Raw genomic sequence first — 24,370 nt, forward strand, 5'->3', positions numbered from 1 at the left:
CTCCATTGTTTGTTCAGATTACTTTCATAAGCCACAGAAAGCTCCAGTGGATTAAAAACCAGTTTCCCCAGTGACGGGATGAAAAAGCAAGAAATAAAAGCAATTACATTCCTCGGTTTAAAAATTACCCAACTTGCCACCAAAATGGGTCTCGCTTTCACTGACAGGAAACTACAGAGAGTAGCTCACAAAGTCCCCTTCTGACGAGCGGCACCCTACAGTCGAACTTGCCCCTCTCTGGATGTTGGTGGCATGGCCTCCGTCGGATTAAGGCCCCCCCCCCTCCCCTGCCTGCCCCCCCACCATGCCGTCACCAACCCTCGCAGTGCCGCGTTGCCACAGTCCGATTCGGCGAAGGTTGTCTTCTCTGGCGTGTTCCCTCTCCTGCGGCTGCCGTTCAGTCGAAACGAAAGGTAACGGCATTTTTATTTGACCGGGTAAGGCCCATTGAAACAATATAGCTCTTTTTTTAGAAGCGACCTGGCCACAATTGATAGCTCCACCACGTGGCTTTATCACGTGGAAGTTTATAGCAGCCAAATATACTCGAATCGCACGTTAGATTCTAAATGCGGAGAGAAAATCTGGATGACCCGGAGAAAAATCCAAGTGACCACGGGGAGAACACTCCAAACGTTCAGGTGTCAGGGGTCGGGATCGAACCCACGACCTGTACAGCAGGTGAGGTAGTTAACATCTCACCACTGTGGCACACTCAGTCACGGGTCTCATCCATCAGCCATCATCGCCTTCTGGAGATGTCCTGCCCAAGCCTGCTTATATCTTTTTACAAGTCTTTATGAAGTCACTAATTGGTATTGTTGAATGTGATCCACGTTTTCCTTTCTGTCTCTCCAGTGTAATTCCCAACGTGCACATCTCAACTCAGAGTCCGTGCGTCCAATCTACGGTATACATTTAATAGCAAACCCATCTCAAGTTCAACAACATACCTTCAACATAATGAATAAGCCATTCAAATACACGGGAGATGACAATCACTGCACTGCACGGCGTTTGCGTGCCGAGCCAAAATAAGACAGCTGGGCACAAAAGACGGACGAGCGGCTACGCGGGCACAAAGCAAAAAACGACATGCGGGGGTAAGAGAAGAAACAGCCATATAGATGAGACTGGACAGATGCGTTTATAGAGATGGATACACGAGGAAGTCTAGCGAGCTAGATGTGGATAGATTAAATAATTAGATGACACATCCCCACCTGCCTCCGGCTTCAACCAATCTTAGCGGGGGCGGCGGGGGGGTCACAGCGGAGCCTCTCTCAGTGGCCCGTGAAAGATTTAACACAATTTGTCCGCGACCGCTCCGTGAATTGTGTCAGATGGATCACGCCAGCCGGCAGAGTTTTTTCCAATAATAAGCGGGAGAACGGTGGGGGTGGGCGGGGGGGATGAGGGAAGGGCCGCACTCGGGATGTGATCTCCGACGCGGCAGCTTGCGGCGGATGATTTAAAAGCCCAAAGCGGACCGGGGGGGGAGAGGGCAAATTACTCGCGAGTCCGTCGCGCAATCTGGTTCGTGTTGCGGGAAACCCTCCGCTTCGCTTTTGCCATTTCGACATGCGGCTCACGCTAAATCAACGAGAGCGGCATGCGGGGCCCCCTGGGCGTCGCGTCCAAAACGAGATCTCGCAAAACTCTCTCTCACCCCCCCTCCACCCGGCAAAATAAACGAGGCGTCGTGTTATTGCGACGGAGCGCGCTCGTGATCGATCGAGCGATGTTAATGCCGGTGTGGGGGTAGCCGATTGGCTGATGGGACTAAAATGCATTTTTAAATGTGGAGGCACAGAAGAGAGTTCTGCTTATATAGATTTGGTTTGACCCATAATGCTCCGTGGCTAGTTAGATTATTTTGCTGCTATGAATGTCCATATGAAAAGCCTCTTTTGTTGAGCTATCATTTGTGGCCAGGTCGCGTTTTAAAAATGTATTAATTACCTCAGTGGGCTTTGTCTTGTAGGATGGGGGTGGTTTAGTTTCATTTGTATGTGTTTAGGTGATTTGTTTACCTTTCTTGTACTTTGCACAACTATCATGTTTTTTTATTGTTGTTATTACCTGCCCAGACTGGACATTTGTGAAAAAAAGCTTTATAGCTCATCGGATTCCTTCAGTCAAAACTAACTCGCCTAATGAAACCATTTCCTTGCTTGATAATATTGATAACATTAATCTGGCATGCCAATAGGCTGAAGGACTAAAATATATTTTTACAAATGGTGCTCTTCTTATATTTCCCTTCCCAGCGATTTTAGGCAAGGTCAGTGGACCACACAAAGATGCATGTTGCATAACATGAACGCGAGTAACCCAACAACGCTCGTCAAGAGAGAAAGCAGCGCAGGGAGTTGCTCCCCACTGGGCTAGCTCGGCAAAATGTTGCATTTAGTCTGTGGGGACCAGAGTAGAAATTTATCCCACCTAAAAAAGGTGTGTTTATTCATACCCATGTATTCATACAGCTAATCAAAAGATAATTACTCGATAACCACTCATTTCAAACGGTTCTCACATTACTCACTTTTATTGGCCACGTTAATAAATATTTGGTCTGGGCCCAGGGAGTAATTATCCCCACCGGTTGCATGCGTTTTCTCCAAGCCCTCAAGTTTCCTCTGGAAAGAAACCAGAACCGTAGTTCTCAATAAAGTGAAAAGGCCTAACATCTTCGGTGGGTAAACAAATACATTATCATCATTATATTATTCTCTGCTATGCTCGGTGGTAATCATCCGTCTCGAAGCTAATTATATTCACCAGCCAGGGCCAAGGGAGGTTCAGTGGTGCTCCACAAAGCAACGTTCTGTTTCATCATCAAGTGCATTGCTCACTTCACGTCTCTGAGCCGCAACTGACGAAGTCAGGCCTATCTGTTTGTACGTACGTGCGTTGAACCTCCATCGCACGGTATGTAGCCAACCGTGCTAATTGGAGGTGCGGGGGAAGGACAACAAACTAAAAACAAAAAGCAGTAAAGAAATTAGCTTTAAATCTAGATTTAAAAGTGCATAGCTCCAGTGGCTTCCTAATATCGGAAGGAAGAGCATTCCAGACGGCCGCAGAAGCGCATCTGAAAGCGCACGACGCGGTGACCACCGTCTTTGTCCGACGGTTCGTCAGAAACCGCTGCTGCGAGGAGGACCGGTTTGGCGCGATGGTTTACACCGCTTGACATTTAGCGAGACCTCAAGAGACCACGCATCGAGTCTCACCTGCTCGAGCTTGGCTCGACACGCGCCGTCCCCCCCACGGCCTGCACGGCATGTTACAGGTCCGGGCGGGCGGCAGCCGGAAAGGGGAGGGGGGGGGCAACGCCGAACGCAGTCCCCTGCATCTGCAGCCAAGCGGCCTAACCACTCCCCGCTTCTCCGAAGAGCGCCGAGGGGGCGACACTCACCCGTTGAGATCCTCCTTCGTCTCGGCGCGGATGAAGTACTCCCGGTCGGGCGTGGCGATGCACAGCGAGTTCTTCTGCCCCGTGCGACTCTCGGCCTCCACCACCTCCGTGGCCTGGTTCATGTTGACGGTGCCCTGGGGCAGCGTGCTCGTCTGCGGGTCGACAAAAGCGCGGGGAAAGCTGGGTTGAGACGCTTTGCAGCGCGCCAAGACGTTTAGTAACTCAACTCAAGCTCTCCGATGGGTTATTTGGGTCATTACCACGCGCGTCGTTCGGCGCGCTATCCGGACGTTTCGCTCCGCGCGCCTTCAGGGAAGCTTCTTTGGGAACCGAACCGAACTGGAGAAGAAGCAGCTGCCAGCACATGGAGCGAAACGTCGGTAAAGTCGCGCCGAACAAGCACGCGGCACGGCACCGAAAACGCGTCGGGAGACGTCGCACGGCAAGCACAACCGCGGAAAAAACCTACGCGGTAAAAGATAATTACACATTTTGACACCCGCTCATTCATGAAGCCTGTCTCAATTGCAGGCTCAGCCAGGCAGCAGCCTTCGTGGGGCAGCGGAGAATCCCAAGACGAACCTACACAGTCAGGGGCCTTTGAGGCAGCCTGTACGACACACAGTGCATCGTGGTCAGGTGGTCGTGTAGCTAAACAATTGCCCAAACCGTTCCCGTCACACAAGCACACGCAGTTCACCGAATAACGGTTAAGAATAATAATACTTTCATTTTATATCGCATCATTCATCATTCATCCTATAACACTGTATATTAAGGACCAAATCCCATATACAGCCACTATCAAGTAAATGAAAACCCTAGTACCATGAAAAAAAATACTAAAATTAATAAACAAATTAAGAAATAAGCCTAATCTAAACAACACCGCCACTTTCTGACAGGCTTTTTGCTCGCTCCATTTTATGACGCGCCTAACTTTGTGTGCACACGAGCGGCCGCGGGGGCCGTGCCCCCGTTCACGTCTCGCAGGCGGCCCATCGGCTTTCACAGCGAGGGGGAAGGGGGGGTACGTCTCGGTCGCAGCGCGAGTGAAGCGCCTCCAAAACAAGCGCGGCCACACAGCACAATCTCTCCCGCAAGCCGCCTGGCAGGTTGGGTGCCCTTCGGCAGGTTGGGTGCCCTCCTGGAAGCCTCCCAGAGGTTCGGTGCAGAGGTCGCAAACGGGTTTTGATTCCTTACTCGTACCCGTGCCAGGCCGCACCAGGGTCGCAAATGGGTACCCGTACCCGTACCCTACCCGAAATGAGTGACAAACGGTTACTCACCAGTGACTCACGGCCTACCCGAACCCGTACCCGGCCGCACCAGGGTCGCAAATGGGTACCCGTACCTGGCCGGGTACGGGTAGCCGGGTATCGTGTAGGGTACGGGTATCGGGTACCCGGTTGTGACCTCTGGTTCGGTGCCCCTCCCACAAAGCCTCCCGGGCAGGTTATGTGCCCCTCCCGCAAGCCTCCAGTAGGTTTGGTGCGCCGTTGGCAACGAGCAGCCCCTCGACGCGACGACGAATTATTACCCTCGCCCTGACCTCAACCACGAAGGAAGCTACACGTTCGTGACAGATTATGATAATTTCCGATGGGCCATGTTGTACTCCAGCGTGGCCAAGCGGCCTCAAAGTTGATGTAACTTGGACCCTCGTGACTGGCATGGCAATTGAATTTGGCGGGGGGGGGGGGGGGGGGGGGAGTGGGGCGGGGTGGAGGAAAAGTGTGGATGTTCAAATTGATTTCACCAGATGAGAACTCAAGAGGACCAGGGATTCATCTTCAAGAGGACCAGGGATAGTCTCGTTTGTACGAGTGGCCCACACAAACATTCACTGCAGATGAGAAATGCGAATGGGTAATCCTGCAATTTAATGCGAATAATTGCTCAACTCAAAGATGTTTGCTACATCATCAACGCATTCAAAAGCACCGTGTGTGTGGTTCAGATTAAAAGTTCAATCAGAAACATAAAATATACATCATCTGCGCAACGGTATGAGTTTCCTTCAGACAGCTTTGCATCTTAATGCGGGCGAGCCTTAGCATTATACAGTTACACAATATTCATTATTCAGCTGGAGGACCAGCTGACCGTACTTCATCCATTATTCATGCGGTATACATGAGGGATACGATACGTACAAGGTTGGAATTGATAACCTCGTGGCTTAGTGCCAAAGAACAACAAACAAACGGCCGATTGCATTTTCAGGAACTTTTCACACTGCTGCGAGGTACGATGTGCTCCACAGCGTGTCGTTTCATGCGGCAGCAGCAGCAGCAGCCCAACGTACGTACAATTGATCTTCGATGCAACCGTCACCACAGAAGAAACGTTCAACCTACTTGTATTACATAACCGTATAATGCAAGAATGTCAATGTTGGAGGGGCACACGCGGAGAACGAATCTCGAGTACCGGGACTTCTCTACTTACGGACATTCGACTTACTAACTTTCAGAGATAAGAACAAACTTGTCCCGATGTCCAGTTGCCTGTTCGGACCGAGAGCCGTAAGTTCAACCCCCGCGCAATATAGATGGCGGTGGTGGCATCTACATCTGCAGAACGTGAAGAACCAGTGGTATCTACATCTACATGAGATTATACAACTTTTAAAGCCTTTCCCCGTGTTTAGTGTACACGCCTTATAACACGTTTGGAATCAGTGAAAGTAAAGTTGGACTTACGGACAGACCTCTGGAACCTAACTCGTTCGTAAGTGTAATGTGAGGATATATCCGGGTTGCTGATGGATTACACCTTGTCACGATGATTGGCGAGTTCCTGTACGTACAAACAGGAGGGATGGTTACCACCGAAAGGCGGACCCACGCGGGGGGAGGGGCGGGGAAGACGAGAGCAAACCTCCGAAGTGAATGTACGGATACCCTAGAATAAAAAAGTAACAATAATCCGCCTCTGTGGAAGGAACACAAACGCTTGCATCCCACAGGAAGTCCTGACCCCAACTGCACCTGCGTACAGGCATTCTTTTTGGTGTGAGCGGCGCGTCTGGGGAGCGGCGGGGTGGTTTTATGAATAGCGCCGCTACAGAGGGACGGACAACGCTACAATTTGGTCGACAGCGTCGTCATTTGCCCACTCTCTCTCTCTCTCTATAACCGCCTGCCCCAGGTGTGGCCTACCAACATTATTATCATGCAGGCAGTCTCCACGCCAGAGAAATAGCTTTGGGTAAGCCTTGCTACACACGCATGTGTTTTAACGTAACTGTTCGCGGAAATTTGTGTTGTTGTTGCAGAGTTATACTGAATCAGAATATGTATTCATACCGGAGGAGTCTGATGAGCCATGAAGATATTTTTCACAGATCTCAAGTGCTGTCCTTCCCCCGCACCTCTGATTAGCACGGCTGACTACGTACGGTGCGAAAGAAGTTCAACATATGTACATGCTGCTTTCACAGCGATGAGCAACAGAGGTGGAATGCTGTCCCACGCATTCGTCGATTAATGTTGATTTTGAAGCTTGCAACGTACGCGTTGAATCGCGGGTGTCAGAACTGACGAACAAGAGCTACATATACTCATCGGATTCCTTCAGCCTATGTTCAGATTCTGATTCTGCATGCTATGGGCTCACGTGATGCCTGCAGCCACCAGAGACGTGTCAACCTTTTCACAACAATATAAAAAAATGTTTAACCCAATTCTTGAAATGACTTTCACAACCTTCGATCGTGGACATTCACTGAATCACGCAAGGGGGGGGGGGGGGGGGGGTGAGGGTGTTCATCATTCCACCCCTTATAAGCAATGGAATTCAACACAAGAAGAACATTTCCTAAATCCAGGCCCGCATTTAGTATTGTAGTGAACGCGAGTGATTGCGGCTACACCTGCCAGTGTGCGTCAAAAGACCGAAAATGAAACCACTCACATTGAAATGTGCCCCACAATCACCTTCCCCCCCCCATCCCTGCCCCCACCCTGTTGCTAAGAGCCCAAAGTGAAGCGGCTTCAATGGATTCACTTCTTACCGCAGACTTCTGTCGACCCTGCCCATGACCCTGCCCATGACCCCCCTCCCCCACCACCAGCCTTGCTGGGTTCATGTCAACACTTATCCCAGCATCTCCATTCACTCTGACAGCTCCCACGAGGCACGCAGAACATGTGCATGGGCACTAAAGCTACCCGCCCTGACATTTTAGACATGTGTATCCAGTGACCCTATATCACTTGAAACGTCCACTTAACGATCCGGCATCCGCTGCAAACTTTTATCAAGGCCAGGCAATTAACGCGCCGGCCCAGTGGTCGAGAAAACCCCGACTCAAATGCGGCCGTGGATATGCCCGCCGGTAGCCAGCGGAGGTTTGACGCTGCGATCCAGGCGCGGGTTTTTCTCTGCGGCCCGTGCATTAGAAAGGCCCTCGGCACGACGTGCGCTATGACAACCCGCCGGTGCTTGCGTCGAAATGAAATATCAGTGGAGCGCAGCCAAAACGTTAAGAGAAAAATGAATTATTCAAACGCAGGACCACCTAAGGTCGCTTTACACTACGGCGTGTCCGTTTGCTAAGAGGGGCGGGAGACGCCTCGCGCCAGCGTAAGTGTGCAACGAAACCTTTGCACGTTAGCGAGCATTATATACAGCGGCTCACATCACCGCGAGACGCACCTGATCCAACAGCGTCGCGCTAAATGGCAAGCATACATTACGGCACAATGAGCTCGCTCGGCCCAGAGGGAAGGAGAGCGAGAGAGCGCGCGTCTTGAGACAGGGCAGGATTCTCTACCGCCCACAACCGCCGCGTACAGAAAATCCCAGGGCCGTACACTAAGCCAGGCTTATTAGACGGACTTCAAACGCGCACGCCACAAAGGGCCCTTTCTTGTTCTCCTCCTCGTGCCCAGGCCACCAGTGGAAGTCTTCCGGATTTCAAGTTCTAATTAACGTCACAATACCTGGCCCCGCAACTGTCAAACGGCGAGCAGGGGGAAGATAAAAACGTCTTATTAAAGCTTGACGGCAGGCATCCTTATTTTATTTTCATTACAACCCAACGCGAGCCCGATACAAGACGCCAATCACAGAACTGGGAAAGGTGGGTGGGAGCAGCAAAAACTCCGGAGAACGGCGACCCGATTTTGGCGCGGGCAAGTGCCCCAACGAAGGGAGGCAAAAATTGGGCTCGCTGCCCCACCCAGGTGGGGACCACGTACCGGTAGGGGGGGGGAGGGGGTGAAGACTTCCATGGGGGGAGGGGAAAGAGGTAAGATAACTAACGTAGTGGGGGAAGGAAAGGGGGGGGGGAGGCAGTGACGGCAGCCATCCTTTTGACCTACGGCCCCACGGAGCTCCGTGGTGGGAATTGACAATCCCGAGACCGACGCGCAGAAGAAGCGTGCGCCCCACGTTATTTCAAAATGTTTCCGCGTAACAGCGGCAAAAACCCTCACGCTCCTTCCAACCGCCTCTTTTGTCGTGGGCAGCCATACAAAAGGCTGGAACGGAAGCCACAAATTGATCATCTTCAGGTTAAGTGGCACCCGCGAAAAAGGATTAGCAGGTGTGGGGCACGGAGGAAGGGGGAAGGACTTTGAAATCCGGAACATTGCTGTCACACTGCTGTGAAATGTTCCAAGGCACAGAAACATCGCCCACGCGTTCCCAATCCTCCGCCGGGATCCCGCAGCTGCTGCTGCTGCTGCTACCCAGTGGACACACAGCGATCCTCAGGGAATGGCTGTGACAGCGGCGGCCGTGTGGTCAGCGCACTTGAGCAGACCACTCCTCCAATGCCTGTCGCGGCAAATTGGGTGAAATATCGGCGCTCGCGGATTCAGCAGACGCGTGTTGATACTGCTCAAATTATAATCCTGCAGCCACGACGCGTAGGATGAGAACCACCTTTGATGCGTGGAGCACTCTGTAGCTGCACGTTTCAACGACTCAACCGCGAGTGAGGGCGCAGCCTCGTGAAAAGTTGCCAAACAACCCCCCATTCGGCTGAACATGCTACCTTAAGTCACGGCGCCTCAAGGTTACCGTGTCCATCTCTCGTTACGAGGATTAAACAGATGTTTAATTACTCCAGACACTACAGCGTGAGAGTGGGGAAGTGACTTTGGGGAGGGTGTATAGTATGAAAGGCCGAAACACCCTAGGAACCAAAGGGTCACTACTGACGATGCGCTCCCCAAATTTCACCAGGCTCACTGTTCATGAACTCTTGGAAGTGCTTGCACAAAGGATAGTAACATCTCATCCTGTGTTCTTTGGAATCTGAATTTGACGATGAGCAATTCCCCAAACTCAAGGCAGGTTGGGGGGAGCGGGGTACAAGCCTGACAACAACGTCTGCTATAATGCAGACGAGTTAAATGTGTTGAGTATTCACTCGGCACAGCGATGCGTAAACGTGCACAACCGCACGGGGGTCTGCCAGGACACGCCTGCCTTCACTGGGGGGCAGGGGCAAGGAAGGGGGGGAGGCAGGGGTGGGGGGGGGGGCTTTTGTTGTCATGACACTGGTGCTCGCTCCGACTCCCAGGCTGCTGCCCGTTGCGCGCGACGTACCGCGTAGCCTACGCGGGCTGCCCCCGGGGCACCACTGCAACCTTTGCGACAGGAAGCAGCTCAAGGTTGCATCATCCCAGTCCGCTTCGCGATGACCCTGCAGGGCGCAGAAACCTCGCCAGATACGCTGCGCGGAAACGAGACCGTAAAACAGGCTATTTTTTTCTATCGCCGAATGTACGAGCTCATTTGCTAAGGGTGCTTCATTGTGGACAAATGTAGTTGCCCGTGTGTACTCGCACGTGACTATCTCTATGAGCAGAGTAATAGTGACTCAAGGAATGTAAGACAGTCTCTCTTCGTTCTGCATAACAAACTACATCTTGTTTCCAGCAATGCATTCGCTGGTTTACGTAGCGGATTGCATTATGTTTTTTTTTACTCTCCCGCCAATGCAAATGCATTGGCAATGTAATTTTAGTCCCCTAAGCGATTGAAGTGACCTCACCTTTAGCTTCTTGCGCACGTCATTCATAAACGTGTCACATCGGCGTATCGTGTTACGCGAGCGCATTCATTTGCACGTAATACGCGTATTACTTTTGTAATGACAGTAGAGTCTACGTGCGGTGTGAGTGGACTAGTGGCCACGGGAAGTAATGACAGGGGTGTCAGCTGTGAGTGCGAAGGGACTGGTGGGGGCTACGGGAATGATCGAGAAGGGAGTGCGGTCAGGTGACGGAAGAGGACGGTAGGTCTTCCAGTGGAGCGAGCGTCCAGAGTCGGTGAGAAGTTTCGGGAAAGGGTGACGTGGCCTCGGTCCGTATATAAGGGAGATGCGCGGGAGACTCGGGGCTGCTGTTTGAGTGGGGTCTTCTCCTGTGTCAAGTGAACGTCTCTTCAATAAAGTGCCATATCAAGAGAAGTGTGTCCAGTCGTCATTACACTTTCAACAAACGATTGTCACACGCGCGCTCACGCGAGAATCCACCCCAAACGAGAAATCCAAGTATTTTCACGCCAGGCCGTTGTGGTGCTGTTTCCCTGCACTGAGGGGGGAGTTGATCTTCAGGATCTTCCAGGAGGCTTGAGGTGGAACCACACTGGGTTTGGCCCTTGAGGAGTTCAGTTGCTCTAAACAATTTGACATATGACGACGATGGCTAAGTAGTCTCTAACGGCTGCGCTGTACAGCCCTCCGCTGTGTTTTTGGGGTCTTAAGACAGATCAATAGATTTTTATTATTTCAGTGGGATAGGCCCAACGAAGCCGCTCGGCGGCTCCATTTCATCAGGCGTTCTGCCACGGTACAGATGTTATACGGTACAGATGCAAGTTACATGAGCATGCTTACATAGGGCGCAATACAAAACGGCTAAAAAGTATCGTCACGTGCTTCACCCGTGATAGGAGCATGGAATTGATGGAAAAAGGAACAAAAAACACCACCGCATTATTTTACGAATAAAACAAAAATAAGGCAAAACATATTTCATTGAACGCACGTTGCTCAGCCTGCTGACCAACGGTGAGCTGGCAGCATCTTCAGTTCCCGCTGCGAGAGAAGCGTTAGGAGGTATAGCGTCGTGCCCAACGGCACGCGGTACAACCCAACACACACACCCTGCACGTGCACCGAGTCCCCGTTGTGTTCGGGGCTGTCAGTGGCAGCCCGCCCAAGCTGAACTTCAACAGAACAAAGAAGCACTGCACGGCCAAAAATGTAAAGAACACCGGAGCGCTAAACAAGACACTGCTTTGGCAACAAAACTGGCCACTGGACAGTTGCAACTTGATAGAGCAGATGTAATCTTTAAAACAACCGCGTGATACTCGAAGCAACCAGCTGTGAGCAATAGGAAGACCAACGCAACAAAGTCACGGCAAGGAGAGAACTGACAGCGCAAACGGCACGTCTGAAGGCTCTTTCGATCTTTCGATCGCCTTGGGGAAATTTCAAACCGGTTTTGTATTTGATCCAAGGCCTACACATGGCTGGCACCCAACAAATATAAAATGCTCACTTTCAAAAGTTGGCAATCGGCAAAACATATACATCTGATGTACAAAATTTCCAAACATTTTCACTGTCCTAGAGTTTTGCTCATCATCACTTCTCCCGTTCTCGCTGTAGTATCTGGAGTGTTGCACCTCCGACTAGCACGGTTGGCTACGTACGGAGCAAAAGAAGTTCGACACATGTACGCACGCAAATACAGCGCTCGCTAGCGGAAATTAAAGTACGCAACGCTGGCTCGAGAGATACACTTGTGGGGAGGAGAGGCTAACATGCATAGTAGAAGTCAAATGATTCCCCCCACCTCCACCCCCCTGCCCCACGTGACGATTAAATTGTCATGATTAGATCAAATATTTGTTTACATTACAGCACCTCCAGTGACTGCACGAGTGACAAGATACATCGATTCTTAAGCACGCTTCATGAATGGACTCACATCGTGATGAATATTTAATACTAATCGATCAATCGGTGCGCGGTTTCACCCCCATTACGAATAGCGGGTGGCTGCGGTGATAAGACAACCTCGCTCTCGCCCCCCCAAGTCACCGGGTTTCCTCACTCCTCTGCGGCCCGATATGTGGCGAGTTGAGCCAGAGGCGGACAGGCACGCACACACGCAAACGCAAACACCCCCCCCACGCCCTGTTTTACCCACCGAAAGCAATCCTGTTAAAGGCCATTAAATGTTAGATCTTACCCCCAGCAATGTGTACACTTGGGCACATTGTCATGCAGCATATAATGCGGTAGGGTTGAGTGATCTATACAGTACAGGCAAAGTCGAAGGGGGGAGTCGGGTGTCATGCTTGGAGATTTGCAATTGAGAAATGTCGTTGTTTTCCCCGGGGAGATTGTTCCCTTCAGAACAGGCAGGGCAGGCATAGGAGGTGTGAGAAAATGTATAACAAAATACAAAAACAATGTAAGAGCCTGTAATGGGCGTTTCTCAATCGCGCGACGTCCGATGTGCTAAGCTCATGGCGGTGCCCGTGCGCTGCGATAATTTAGCGTACACGTGAATGTACGAGTCTTCAACGTGTTGATGGAGAGCAACGGCTAGAATTTACGTTGCATGCAGGAGTAAAAAAATACCGACCCAAACAATATGCTGCGATACAAGCTGGTGGTTGATTTTATTTTTCGATTTAAAGCTTTCAGTGACTGCAGGGATTCCTATTCCTGGTTCTTTCGGTAAAGTCGAAACGTCGAAACGTCGTGAGAATTTTATTTGATTATGTTGTATTTTTATTATTTCCCTTCGACGTGACCGAAAAGAACCAAGAATACTGGTGGTTGATGTTTCACACAGTGGGACGGAGGATTGCAACTCACCAGCGTGGACAGGGACAGCACCTCCGCGCAGGGGAGTACTGTCCGCGCGGATAGGTCGTCCCCGCACGCTTTCATTCACAGCCACCAACAGACAATTGGATTGTCACGACTCCGGGTCGCGATTCGATTCAAGAAACGTTTACTATGCTTTATCGCCCTAAGCGACAGCCTCTCGTTTGCACCGCTACCGTATTCTCCGGCCTAGAGACGCTCCACAAAGTTGAGGCGCACCCTCCCAAAGCTCGTGCATGGTGTCAACAGAGTTATCCAAAACCTTGTCTCGCACACAGGCCTATTGGATCAGAAGATGCACCAAACTGTTGCTTTAAAATACAGGCGTTCGGCATTGATAATCGCGGTTTATTCAAACAACTGTTGCACGCCTAACATTTGGCATCAAAAAGCAAAAAGAAAAATACGGGTCAAGATGCATCGTCACTGGTGCGCTTCGCACTAAATGTATCATTCGCCGGCTGCAAAGATTCCAGATTGCAGTTGGAGCCTTTGTAGGAAAATGACAAATAATATTATTCAGGACATTCTCACGAGCCTGATTTCGTCGAGCTTCGATACGTCTTTGTTTGGGGCCGTTTATGAAAATTGCACAGCGCGTCGCACATTAACCATGGCTCGCAAATATCCGCACGCCTCCGCGAGCCGCACCGATGAAAGCCCTGGTGCCATCCCTTCATCCTCAATCAACTGTGGGGGGCATTGTGTGGGGAAGAAACCTGCTTTTGATGAATGAAAAAAGAAACAAAACGGGGAATATAATATGCAATCTTACCACCCGACAATGCCACCGTAGACTCTCAATGCGTGTGCTAATCTTGCCTGCACTCGGCTTGTGCGATTGAACACTGAACAAAATAGAGACGCGCCATCTGCATAAAAAGCCGCGATTATAGCCCATGAGACCAGGCCAGATATTTCACACTCGTCGGCACCACCTGAGGGTGGCATTACTATCGTGGGGCCACGATTTCTCCTCGTGGCCAATGGCAGTGAATTACATAATAACCATTTCAAATGAGCGGGGATATCCAGTAATCCACTCGCATTAGCCGTACAAATAAAATCAGCACCATTGGAAGACGTGCCCTGCGACCTTCGGTGGTACATTCTGCTCCGACCCATGGACTAACGCGGGAATCGGCAAACCAAAATAACAAGAGCAGCCATTTTTGTGGGGTTTTTATTCGGTATGAAACTCAATATTTCAAGAGCCGTAATGCACCGTGGTGGATACGAGACGGTGGTTCCTTCATAGCTAGCGTCACGAAGCGGCAGTCCTTAAAGAGCCGCACGGAGCTCCAGAGCCGCAAGGTTAACGACCCCTGGACCAACTCTAAAGAATATCCACCGGAATGACCACCTCCGCCCCATCCCACCCCTCTCTTAATGTGTGCAAAGTCATGTCGCTGACCCGGACCTTGGAACCCCTGCGTGGTAATAGTCAGGTGGTTGTTTTTGTTGGTGCAAGGTGTTCGTTGGCGTGTCGTTTACTAGAGAACCGAGCAGTTTCGCCCGGCCCTCACAGCCCGGCCGTTGCTGAACTCTTAAACGACATTAATAATTCAAATAGCGCGCTCGCATACGCCGGACCTTGGTTTACCGCTCGCCGTACGACAACGCATACCCACTCAAATCTTCGATTCGTTTGAATCATTAATGGAAGAGTAGGCCAAAATAGCCTCACCATGTTGGGGGGGGGGGGGGGGGGGGGCTCTCTCTGCGGCTCCCTCTAGCGGAGGCCAATTGCATGACCGTGCAATTGCAGGGCTCAACGTTAACATGTTATTGTAATGCAATTACAGATACGTACCTCATCCGAGACCCAAACATCGCAACCTCTTGGTTTTGACATTCCTCGAAGGTGCTCGTGTCACCGTAAACCGCGTCAGAACATCAACAGAGGGAGCCCGATGTGCACATCTCTTTCATAAATTGAAGATTAAAGACACAAGCCACAGTAGTGCAATTGTGGCCACGCAATATAAGCTATGCACCATATAGTAAGCCGATTGAGACACACAGAGAATCACAGAGAGATGGCGATACGGTACATAGAGAGCCATAGAAATACGCATTGAAGACAAACCTACAGCATTCCGACGATGACCATGCAACCCAAACCACAGAAAAACGACAGCGAGCTCTCTCCTGAAGCTCTCTCATCGTGGCTAGCAGCAGACCTCGACACTGGCATTTAGTTCCCGGACACATTGCCGTACGCAGGAATAGAATACGTATGTACGTCGAACTTATTTCGCACCGTACATAACCTGACCGTGCTCATCGGAGGTGTGGGGGAAAGACAACTAACTCTAACACAGAAAGCGGTTCCAAAGAAATGAGTTTTCAATCTATATTTGAAAGGGCGCAGCTCCAGTGGTTTCCTAACATCGGAAGAGCGTTCCAGATGGCCGCAGAAGCGCATCTGAAAGCGCGCGATGCGGTGACCGTCTTTGTTCGATGGCCCAGCCAAAAGTCGCCGCTGCGAGGATGATCGGAGTTTGCGCGATGGTCGATGCTGCACCCTCTCTCTCTGCCCTCTAATACAGATATGTCTCGGGCAGGTGGGGGAGGGTGGGCTGGGTTGGGCTGGGCTGGGGTGGGAGGCGCGTGAGAGGGAAGGGGTGGCAGGGGGGGGAAGCAGAACATGTAGTCCCAGACAAGATGCTTTTCAGCGCCCCACTAACTCGCCAACGTCCAATCACACTGAGACACAATGGTGGCTCTGTCCAACCTCCCCTCCTGGCTCTGCACCCCTCCCTGACCGTCAGCGAGGCACCCCCACAACTGCTCCCCCTCTCTCTTTCTCTCTCTACCCCACCTCCCCAATCCAACAACAAAAAAAAAGCCCTTTTCTCTGGAAGGCTGCCACTCTCAGATTTGCAGTTTCGACCGCTGGGGAGAGACGGAGATGGCCCGGCTACTGGCGGGAGAGCGTACAGTTTGTAACACTAGCACGTCCCCGTCACCATCACAGCGGTGGCCAATGAACTCTTTCCAAGCACCGCCGGTCGGTGGCTCGATTGTAAACAAAGCGAGGGTGGCGGTGGTGGTGACAGAGGGAGACAGGGCAAGGCAAGGCACCTTCCATTTGCACCCAGTGAAAGTCCAGTCAGACGCGTCACGCTCAACCTCATCGGCGCACACTACTGAAATAAAAGTGCACGTGTAAAAAAATACATTTTGCTGCATTCTCCGGATCAGAAAACGCACCTTCCCCCACCAACGCCCTGTATTTTGAATCCAAAGTTGGGAGTGCATGTGTCTGTGTGTGTGTGGGGAGCGGTTAGTGCAGTGCTTCACACGCTGCACTATGAACTCAACATCCCGAGTTCGACTCCCGCTCATGGCCAACACCGGTGACGATTATCTGAATGGGTACCGGGCCTCCCCTCGGTCGACTCATCCTCAAATGAGCGCCTGGTGCGGAGTGATAAGACAAAGGCCGGCACGTGTGCCGTGCCGGCCTTCAGAGGTGCTACTCTCTAAAATCACTTACCCCAATAACAACAGTCTAAAGGCTTTTATGGTGGGATCTTTTTCTTTGACAGTATATATGGCACCACATTTTAAAAACTTTACTGACACCGGGAGTACGTTTGAAGGTGCATCTTACAATCCGAAGAATATGGTACGCGTAAATACAGTACAGAACGCAACTGCAGAAAACGAACAAAAAATAAAGATGCATGTTTTTAATACTCTAACAGTACAACACACAGAAATCACTGTGCAATTATATAAGCAGATTTAACGCTTCAACTGCAAATTACTAATGAGCCAAGAATGTGTGTCCCGTGCGTGACGTCACTCCACATAAGGCCCACCCCCTCCTCATTAATATTCATGAGTGGGTGGATTTTTACACTAACGCAGAGGAAGGTCGATCTGAATTACATAATTTATTACACAAAGTCGCTTCAAATATGACGTTTCTTTATAGAAAGTGAGGGTAAAAAATAAATATTGGCAGCACAGTGCTACATCCGTGCGTGACGTCACTGCAAAAGAGCCCCCCCCCCCCTTCATTAATATTCATGCCCGCGTGGAAATTTACACTGAAGCACAAGGTCACGCACTCCACATGCCGCACCCCTCCCCTCGTTAATAATCATGAGCGGGTGACGTCACTCCACATGCCCCACCCCTCCACAATAACCATGAGCGGGTGACGTCACTCCACATGCCCCACCCCTCCACAATCACCACTAACGGGTGACGTCACTCCACATGGGGGCAACCCCCCCCCCCCCTCATTAATAATCATGAGCTGAACAATTTTTCAGATTTACTGCAATCTACACCCGTGCTTGGACGAGCAAAAAAGCTCGTAAAGCATAATAGCTCACGATGGTAAAAGCCGCCTTGTGCAAGAAGCGTTGTGTAAAGTCATGCACGTTGCTTGGTGACCACCAAAGCAAAAGCAGAGAGCACTCGGCAAAGCTCTCGCAGAGCGCATACTGCGTGCAAAGTTGTACGGCTGTTACTTTAATTAATATTCATGATACATCACCGATAAGATTACCACACAATCATGAAATATCGTCGGAGGGACGCGATTGGAGAACACCACTTAGCACGTAAACTGTCAAATCTACTTGTCTTTTTACCAGGTGAGGTCCACCGAGCGATTTGGCTCTTTTTCAGAAGCAACCTGGCCACAAATTAGAGCTCAACTAAGTGGCTTATGGAAATGTATCGTTGCCAAATCCTCTTAAACGCACATTGATACTAAATGTGTAGGGGAAAACCGGAAGACCTGGAGAAAAATCCACAAGCCCGCGGGGAGAGAAAGAACATACAAACTCCAAATAAACAGCAGCAGGCGTCAGGGGTCGGGATCAAACCCACGACCCTCCTGCATACCAGACGGGGGAGTCAGCATCTCGCCACCACGGAGCCCGAGGATGGTCACTGAAGGCGGACCGGGATCCAACGATGAAATGCGGTACAAGAGGCAGATGACAGCCGTCATGACGTGCGGATCAGAAACGTGGGACATTAAATAAAGAAAATGGAACAAGGGTGGAAAAAGTGTCGTAAATGAAGCATTGGGAGAGAGAGAGAGATGCATGCATGCATGGAATTGTACTGGCAGAGGAACGTGTGGTTTAGAACACATGCGCACGTTAGTGACACCATGGTGACTTTGTTAAGAAAAATAAGGGCAGGGGACAACGTCGCTTGGACGCATGACGGCCCGCAGTCAAAGACGACCATTCCATTTAGGCAGCCAAGGGGGTGACACATGTCCAAGAGCACATTCAACCGTGGAGATGGAGCGATGAAATCAGTGTGCAGGAGCGAGAGGCATTATTTCATTGCGGAACTGAGTTAAGACAGCAGCTTGGAGAGGCCTTCATCCAGCAGTGGGTCGATTATGGTGCACGATGATTAAGCGAGGCAGTGGCTAAAAATAGGAATGCTGCAATCTGTAACGCGGATGATGCTTCGTAGACATAACTGACCATAACGTCAAAGTGCGGTGTCACTCGAAAGACAGGCGCAAGTAGGCGGATCACAAAAATAAAGTTTGTCGATTAAAAACACCAAAACGTAAAGGCGGCCCCCCCTCCTTCAATTACCGGCGGCCCACTTTTTTTTCTACGCAAGCGAGGACAAAAAATAACAACGAGAAGGCTATTTTTTAACGGACGCGCAAAAAAAAACCGTAGCTGGAAAACTAAAAAAAACAATAATCCCCCGAAAACATGTTCAAGCGGAGGGGACCGCAAGGCAAACAGAATGGTGCAGACCGACCCCCCCCCCCCCCCCAACGTTACCGAAATTTACTTTCCGCCTGCGTGCATTCACACTGGGTAACCGTTCCGCTGCCTTGGCGCTACGTCAACCGCTAAAAGGAGCGCACGGGAGACAAAAACCACTCGCTCCCAGACCGCCTTGGGAACACGGCCGTTCAAAAACGAGGCAATTACCTCCACCACCACCACTACCTCCTCTTCTCCTCCAGCGAAACCCACCGTTAAAAATACAATCATCAAGCAAGTTTAGTTACGTGATTATTTGGAAATAAAACTGCCCTTCACGGGGATTACGGCCACACGGTTTTCGCTGGGTCGTTTGCCGTGTACTACGGATTCTCCGATGCGTTTTCCGGGTTGTACCCACCTGTGAGTGTTCCGCTACCGGCAAGTGGGGCGAAACGTTGGACAAGCGATAACAACAGCAGAAACAAGCCAGAAAACACAGAGCACGGTTATACTTGCCCCGCCGTTTTTCTATGACAACTTTGTAACCAGCAGAGCTCTATATCCCCTTTCATACGCTCCCTTGTCCTTGATCCTGTTGCTTCAATTTAGAAGGGTATGCGGGACACACAGGTGTACACAATCACGTGGACACGCGAACACAGCATATGCGCACAAGCGTACACGTGCGTAAAACTCGATGTCGTCCATGCAACGGTGCGTATGTTCTTGTGTATACAGGAACCCTGCTGTGCGCCCTTTTGCGTCTACCCCCCTGGGGGTGGTACGCTGGGTAAAATTAGAAACTAGGAAGACAGGTTCGTGGTTACTTAACAATGGGGTTACAGAAGACAGAGAGGTCTACGTTCGGCAGCGGCTGCAGTCTGTTAAATTGACGAGAGCCGTCTGCACGGTGCATACAAGGCTCGCCCCTTCTCATCGCCAAGTCACGCTGTGGCATTCATAACAAAAAAAAAACTATTTTGCTCACGAACCTCAATCTTGGCTCCTTAAATCCATCCAACTCCACCCATTGATCCTGCCCAGGGACGGCCGGACTGACTAAAACCTTAGGTATTTTTTTCGTATAATAATAATAATTATAATACAAGGTGGTTCAAGTTTTTTTTTGTATTGTTATAAATTAGACCTGCCCGGTCAACCCATCACGCTCGTCCCCATCCCGATCCAGTTTCACGTTGGATAAATAAATACGGCACTCTGTAAAATAAACACGTGACGTGCTCGCGCGCTTTTTTTTGCAAACGAGTCTTAGCGAATCTTAAATTTGTTCAAATTCTCTACTGACAGCCTCTTGTTTAAGGGCTACTGCTGTGAGATGGAGAAGGGGGGGTGGGGGTGGTTCGGGGGGGTAGTGCAGAGAGAGAGAGAGATGGAGACAGGACCTACGGGGCAATGAATTAATGTACACACGAGGTCCACACGAGAGCAGTGGGGTCCGGGTCTACGATGGTGTTCATGTATTGAAGCGTGCACACAAAGACAAAGTTTCCCCTCCACCATAGCCTTAAACAGGCTGTTGTTGGGTCGAGTGCTGTTTGCGAGTGCCTACGAAGACCAGCACGGCACAGAAGACGAGGGGGGGCGGGGTGGGCAGGGCCGCGCCCGGCCGCCTTTGTCTTTGCAATGCTGATGTTTACACAATGTGCCAGGTACTCATTTATGGCCGAGTCGACCTGGTAAAGTCCCAGGACCGGTTGAGATATCTGCCACTACTGCTGTTGGTTGGGAGCACGAATCAAACTTGGCTCGCCGGGTTCGTAGCGGAGTGCCATCGCCACCACACTAGCGCTCCCACGGCACAGGGCACGCGCACGCACGCTTCACCGTGATGTGTCTCTAGAGTTTCCAGTTTCCCAAACGAGAAGGGACACCACAGAAATGTACGCAGCAGCATTATGGATGCCAGTTCAATTACTCCTTTGCAGTGAGCCTCGGCCGCATGCACGGCAATTATGGAACTGTGAACGGTACCTTTTACGGAAGACATAAGGACTGCATTACATTTGTTGACAATTTAATTTTAATTTTTATTCCTTTTCATCTAAGGTGGAAAAGGGTTAATGGGTGAGCCGTGTCCCTCATGTTTGCAGCGGGCGGGCGTCACGATTAGCACGTGAAGACGATCGAATACGAGTGAAAGTTAAAATTTTTACTAAAAAATTTCGTGACTGCAGGAATTCATATTCTATGGTTCTTCCGGTAAAGTCACGTAGATATAAAAAATAAAGTGAATACAAATACCACGACGTTTCGAGCGAAACGTCGTGATATTTTTATTCACTTTATTTTTATTATTTCATTGTTATTATTTTTCCATCTACGTGACTTTACCGAAAGAACCACAGAATAAGAGTGAAAGTTTGGTTATAAGGGTCGTGTTGCTGGATCATAGGGTTTCCCAAAACCTCATGATAAAAAAAACCCGGCACTAACTACATACACCGTTTCGGCCTAGGTGATGACATCGCACGCCATACGTTGTTCTTCCCCTTAATAAAGCCACTGGGCGACGTCAGCGCACTCGCTGGTCATCCCACGGTGACACCCTCCCGGCTCACGTGGTGCTCAAGACACGGCACGGTTTGCTGTCATCGCCGATAACAATACCGTACTTTGCAATTCCAACGCACGTTTGGAAGGAGCTACAGAAACCGTGCAAATGCATGAATCGCCTTCCTCATTTACACTGCAAAGCAGACGATGGACTCGAACACGAGCCCTACGCCACGTGGTGAGTGCAACCCTGATCACCTTGAAGGCAAACTTACTCCGATAACCATTCAGAACCGGGCAGTAATTCACAAAATCGGTATATTATCACTGCATAATAATCACAGAATGGCTTTATCTAAACTGCAAACACGTGTGCAGCACGTGCACAGAGATCCCCAGATAGCCCTAATATGAGAATATTAAACTCTTCTCAAAGCCTATTACCGACATTAGCGTTGGGTGCGCAGCACGGGGTGGGGGGGGGGGGAGCCAAAAAGCACCGCTTGCCCAACATTTATTGTGCGATTGTGCCAAGTTTACGCAGTGTGTGTGGGTCCCCTAATTGTCTCTTCTCCCCTGTAGGCAGTCGGCCTGACCTTTCATGCCGTTTGTGCCAGCCTCGTGGGGGTGGCAGGGGTGGGTAGAAGGGTGGGGTGGGGGGGGCAGCTCCAAGCCCAATTTTATTGGGAGGCCACCACATTCCCCGGCCCTGCACGGCACCGCCGCACAGCCGCGCTGCCTTATAAGGCATAATGCGGGCCCGGGCGAACGGGCCCGGGCCCTCCTCGGTGCCCTGCTCTGGCTGTGCGGTCCATCTGTGAACCGCTTGTGTGTGGAGGAGGGTGAGAGGGTGTAGCGGTTAGCGTGCCGCGCTACGAACCCGGCGACCAGAGGTTCCGATTTCCCGCTCATGGCCAACACCAGTAGATGATTATCTGAGCCAGTCCTGGACCTCCCCCTAAGTCGACTCAGCCTCAAATGAGCACCTGGTTGCTGTGTGTACACAGCAGCCACGGGGGAGACAAAGGTGGTCGGGCGTGGTGCTGGCCACCAAGCCCGTCATGTGCCGTGCCAGCCTTTCATATGTGCTCACGAAACAGCACACTTGCCCGAGCAGTCTGTTAAGGCTATAAGGGGATCATTGTTTTTGTTGTGGAGGGGTGGGGGGTGTCGGCGCTTCTCAGAATATCAGAAGCGGGAGTCTTCTCGGAGGCGCGTCGACTGAATCGGCGAACCTTCAAAGGGTTGGGAGACGGTGACGGAGCGTCCCGGGGTGTCTGCACGGGGCAAGATTGGACGCAGGGGAGGAAAAAGCCTCCCCCCTCCGCCCGCCACCGCCCTTTGCGGTAGATCGATGAGCCGTTCGTTCCTTGTTTCTCCTTCCTTGCAAGGAAGAACAAAAACTCGTCCGTTTCGAGGGCTGCGTTGGGGTAACTTTTGTAGTTTTGGGAGGGGGGGGGGGTTACGTGTCTTGTTGTGACCCCATTCAAAAGCGCTTGTTTTTAAAATGAGACATTGCATCGGGTTTTTTTTTCATCACCAATAGGCCCCATCGCGAAGGAGGAGCGTTCTCGCTAAAAATCGCAAGTCAGAATCTTTTCATCAGAATCTTTGTTCAGACCGGAGGAGGGAATCCAACGAGCTACGAAGCTTTTTTTTCGCCGATGTCCGGTTCAAAAACATGCGGCGATCCGGCGGCATTGTTGAGCAAAAAGACGATTTGGCTGACGACACCTGGAAAGGTGGTTTCTGGATTGCCCCGTCGCCCCCCCCTCGACCTTTCCTTCATCAACCCAATCTGCTCAGCCTGGCGAAGTATGGCCCAACAACCCCGATGCTCAATATGATGTGGGAAATCCTTCCACTATACATCTGTTGACCAAAGGATGGCAAAAAATCATTTTTTTGCTATTTCTATCGCTCCATAACAGGATGTAATGAGTTTTTTTCTGTGTGTGTGTGGAGCAGCCGTTTCCCAATGACGTAGTGCAGATACGAATAAGTCTACGGGAACATATAGACCACACAGAACAGACTACCCTTGCATCTTTTAAGCAAATATACCCCTGTGTTTGTGCCTGAGGCAGATCTAGAAACTTCCAGAGGAGAAGCTCTTTGAATAGCACCTCACATCAATTACAAAAACAATCAATTTCATCAATAAAATAAAACAATTTTGGGGTTCTCAAGGGGGGAGGGGTGGGGGACAATCGCCCCCCATTGCCCCCTCCCTTAGATCCACCATCGGTTTTGCTAGAGCCTGGGGTTGGGAGCCAAGCGCTCGATTTTCCAAGCACGCCAGAGAGCAAGACTCAAGATGCCCCAATCGTCTTAAAGATGCCTAAGTTGCTATCCTCGACACACACACGCACACTGTATAGCGGTGACACTTGAGCAGTTGATATGCAGCCAGACCTGTAAAGGCTTTGATGGGTTCACGGTCACAAAATACTTTGAATACCACGGACTATCTCCTTCACAGTTCATTTGAAAGGTCTCGCTGCATGCATGTGTGCACGGAACAGAGCATGAGGGTACGGCGATGAAATGCGTTTGCTTGTGCGCCGAACGCGACTTCCTCCCCCCCGTCCGTCGCTTCACTGCGAGACGGATTTGCACGGGGGGCGAAACTGCGCGCTCTCTCGCCCGTGCGCTCAGGATCCAGCGCATGCAAGCAGAACGGTGGCGCTGGCACTGCCAACATTGAGGCGCGTGGGTCCCCTTCTCTGCGACGGCTGCTTCCGCCTAAAGTACAGAGCTGGTAATGCTCAAGACAAAACAAACGCGATAAGACACCTTTTTTTTAGTAGAGGAAAAAAAATAGCCGTCTTGTCCTTGACGCACCTCACA

At 50.8% G+C, this 24,370-nt stretch overlaps 1 protein-coding gene across 1 annotated transcript in view; it reads right to left on the minus strand.

Moving 5' to 3' along the window:
• LOC133340683 (trichohyalin-like) overlaps positions 1-24,370 on the minus strand; it is a 158,609-nt gene that overhangs the window by 66,896 nt on the left and 67,343 nt on the right. Inside the window, 1 exon segment of the mRNA XM_061549082.1 lies at positions 3,422-3,573. Coding sequence (XP_061405066.1) covers positions 3,422-3,573 — 152 coding nt within the window.

The sequence above is a fragment of the Lethenteron reissneri genome, chromosome 10, assembly GCF_015708825.2.
Source record: "Lethenteron reissneri isolate LAM-NWPU_2019-01 chromosome 10, ASM1570882v1, whole genome shotgun sequence".
Classification (NCBI taxonomy): domain Eukaryota; kingdom Metazoa; phylum Chordata; class Hyperoartia; order Petromyzontiformes; family Petromyzontidae; genus Lethenteron; species Lethenteron reissneri.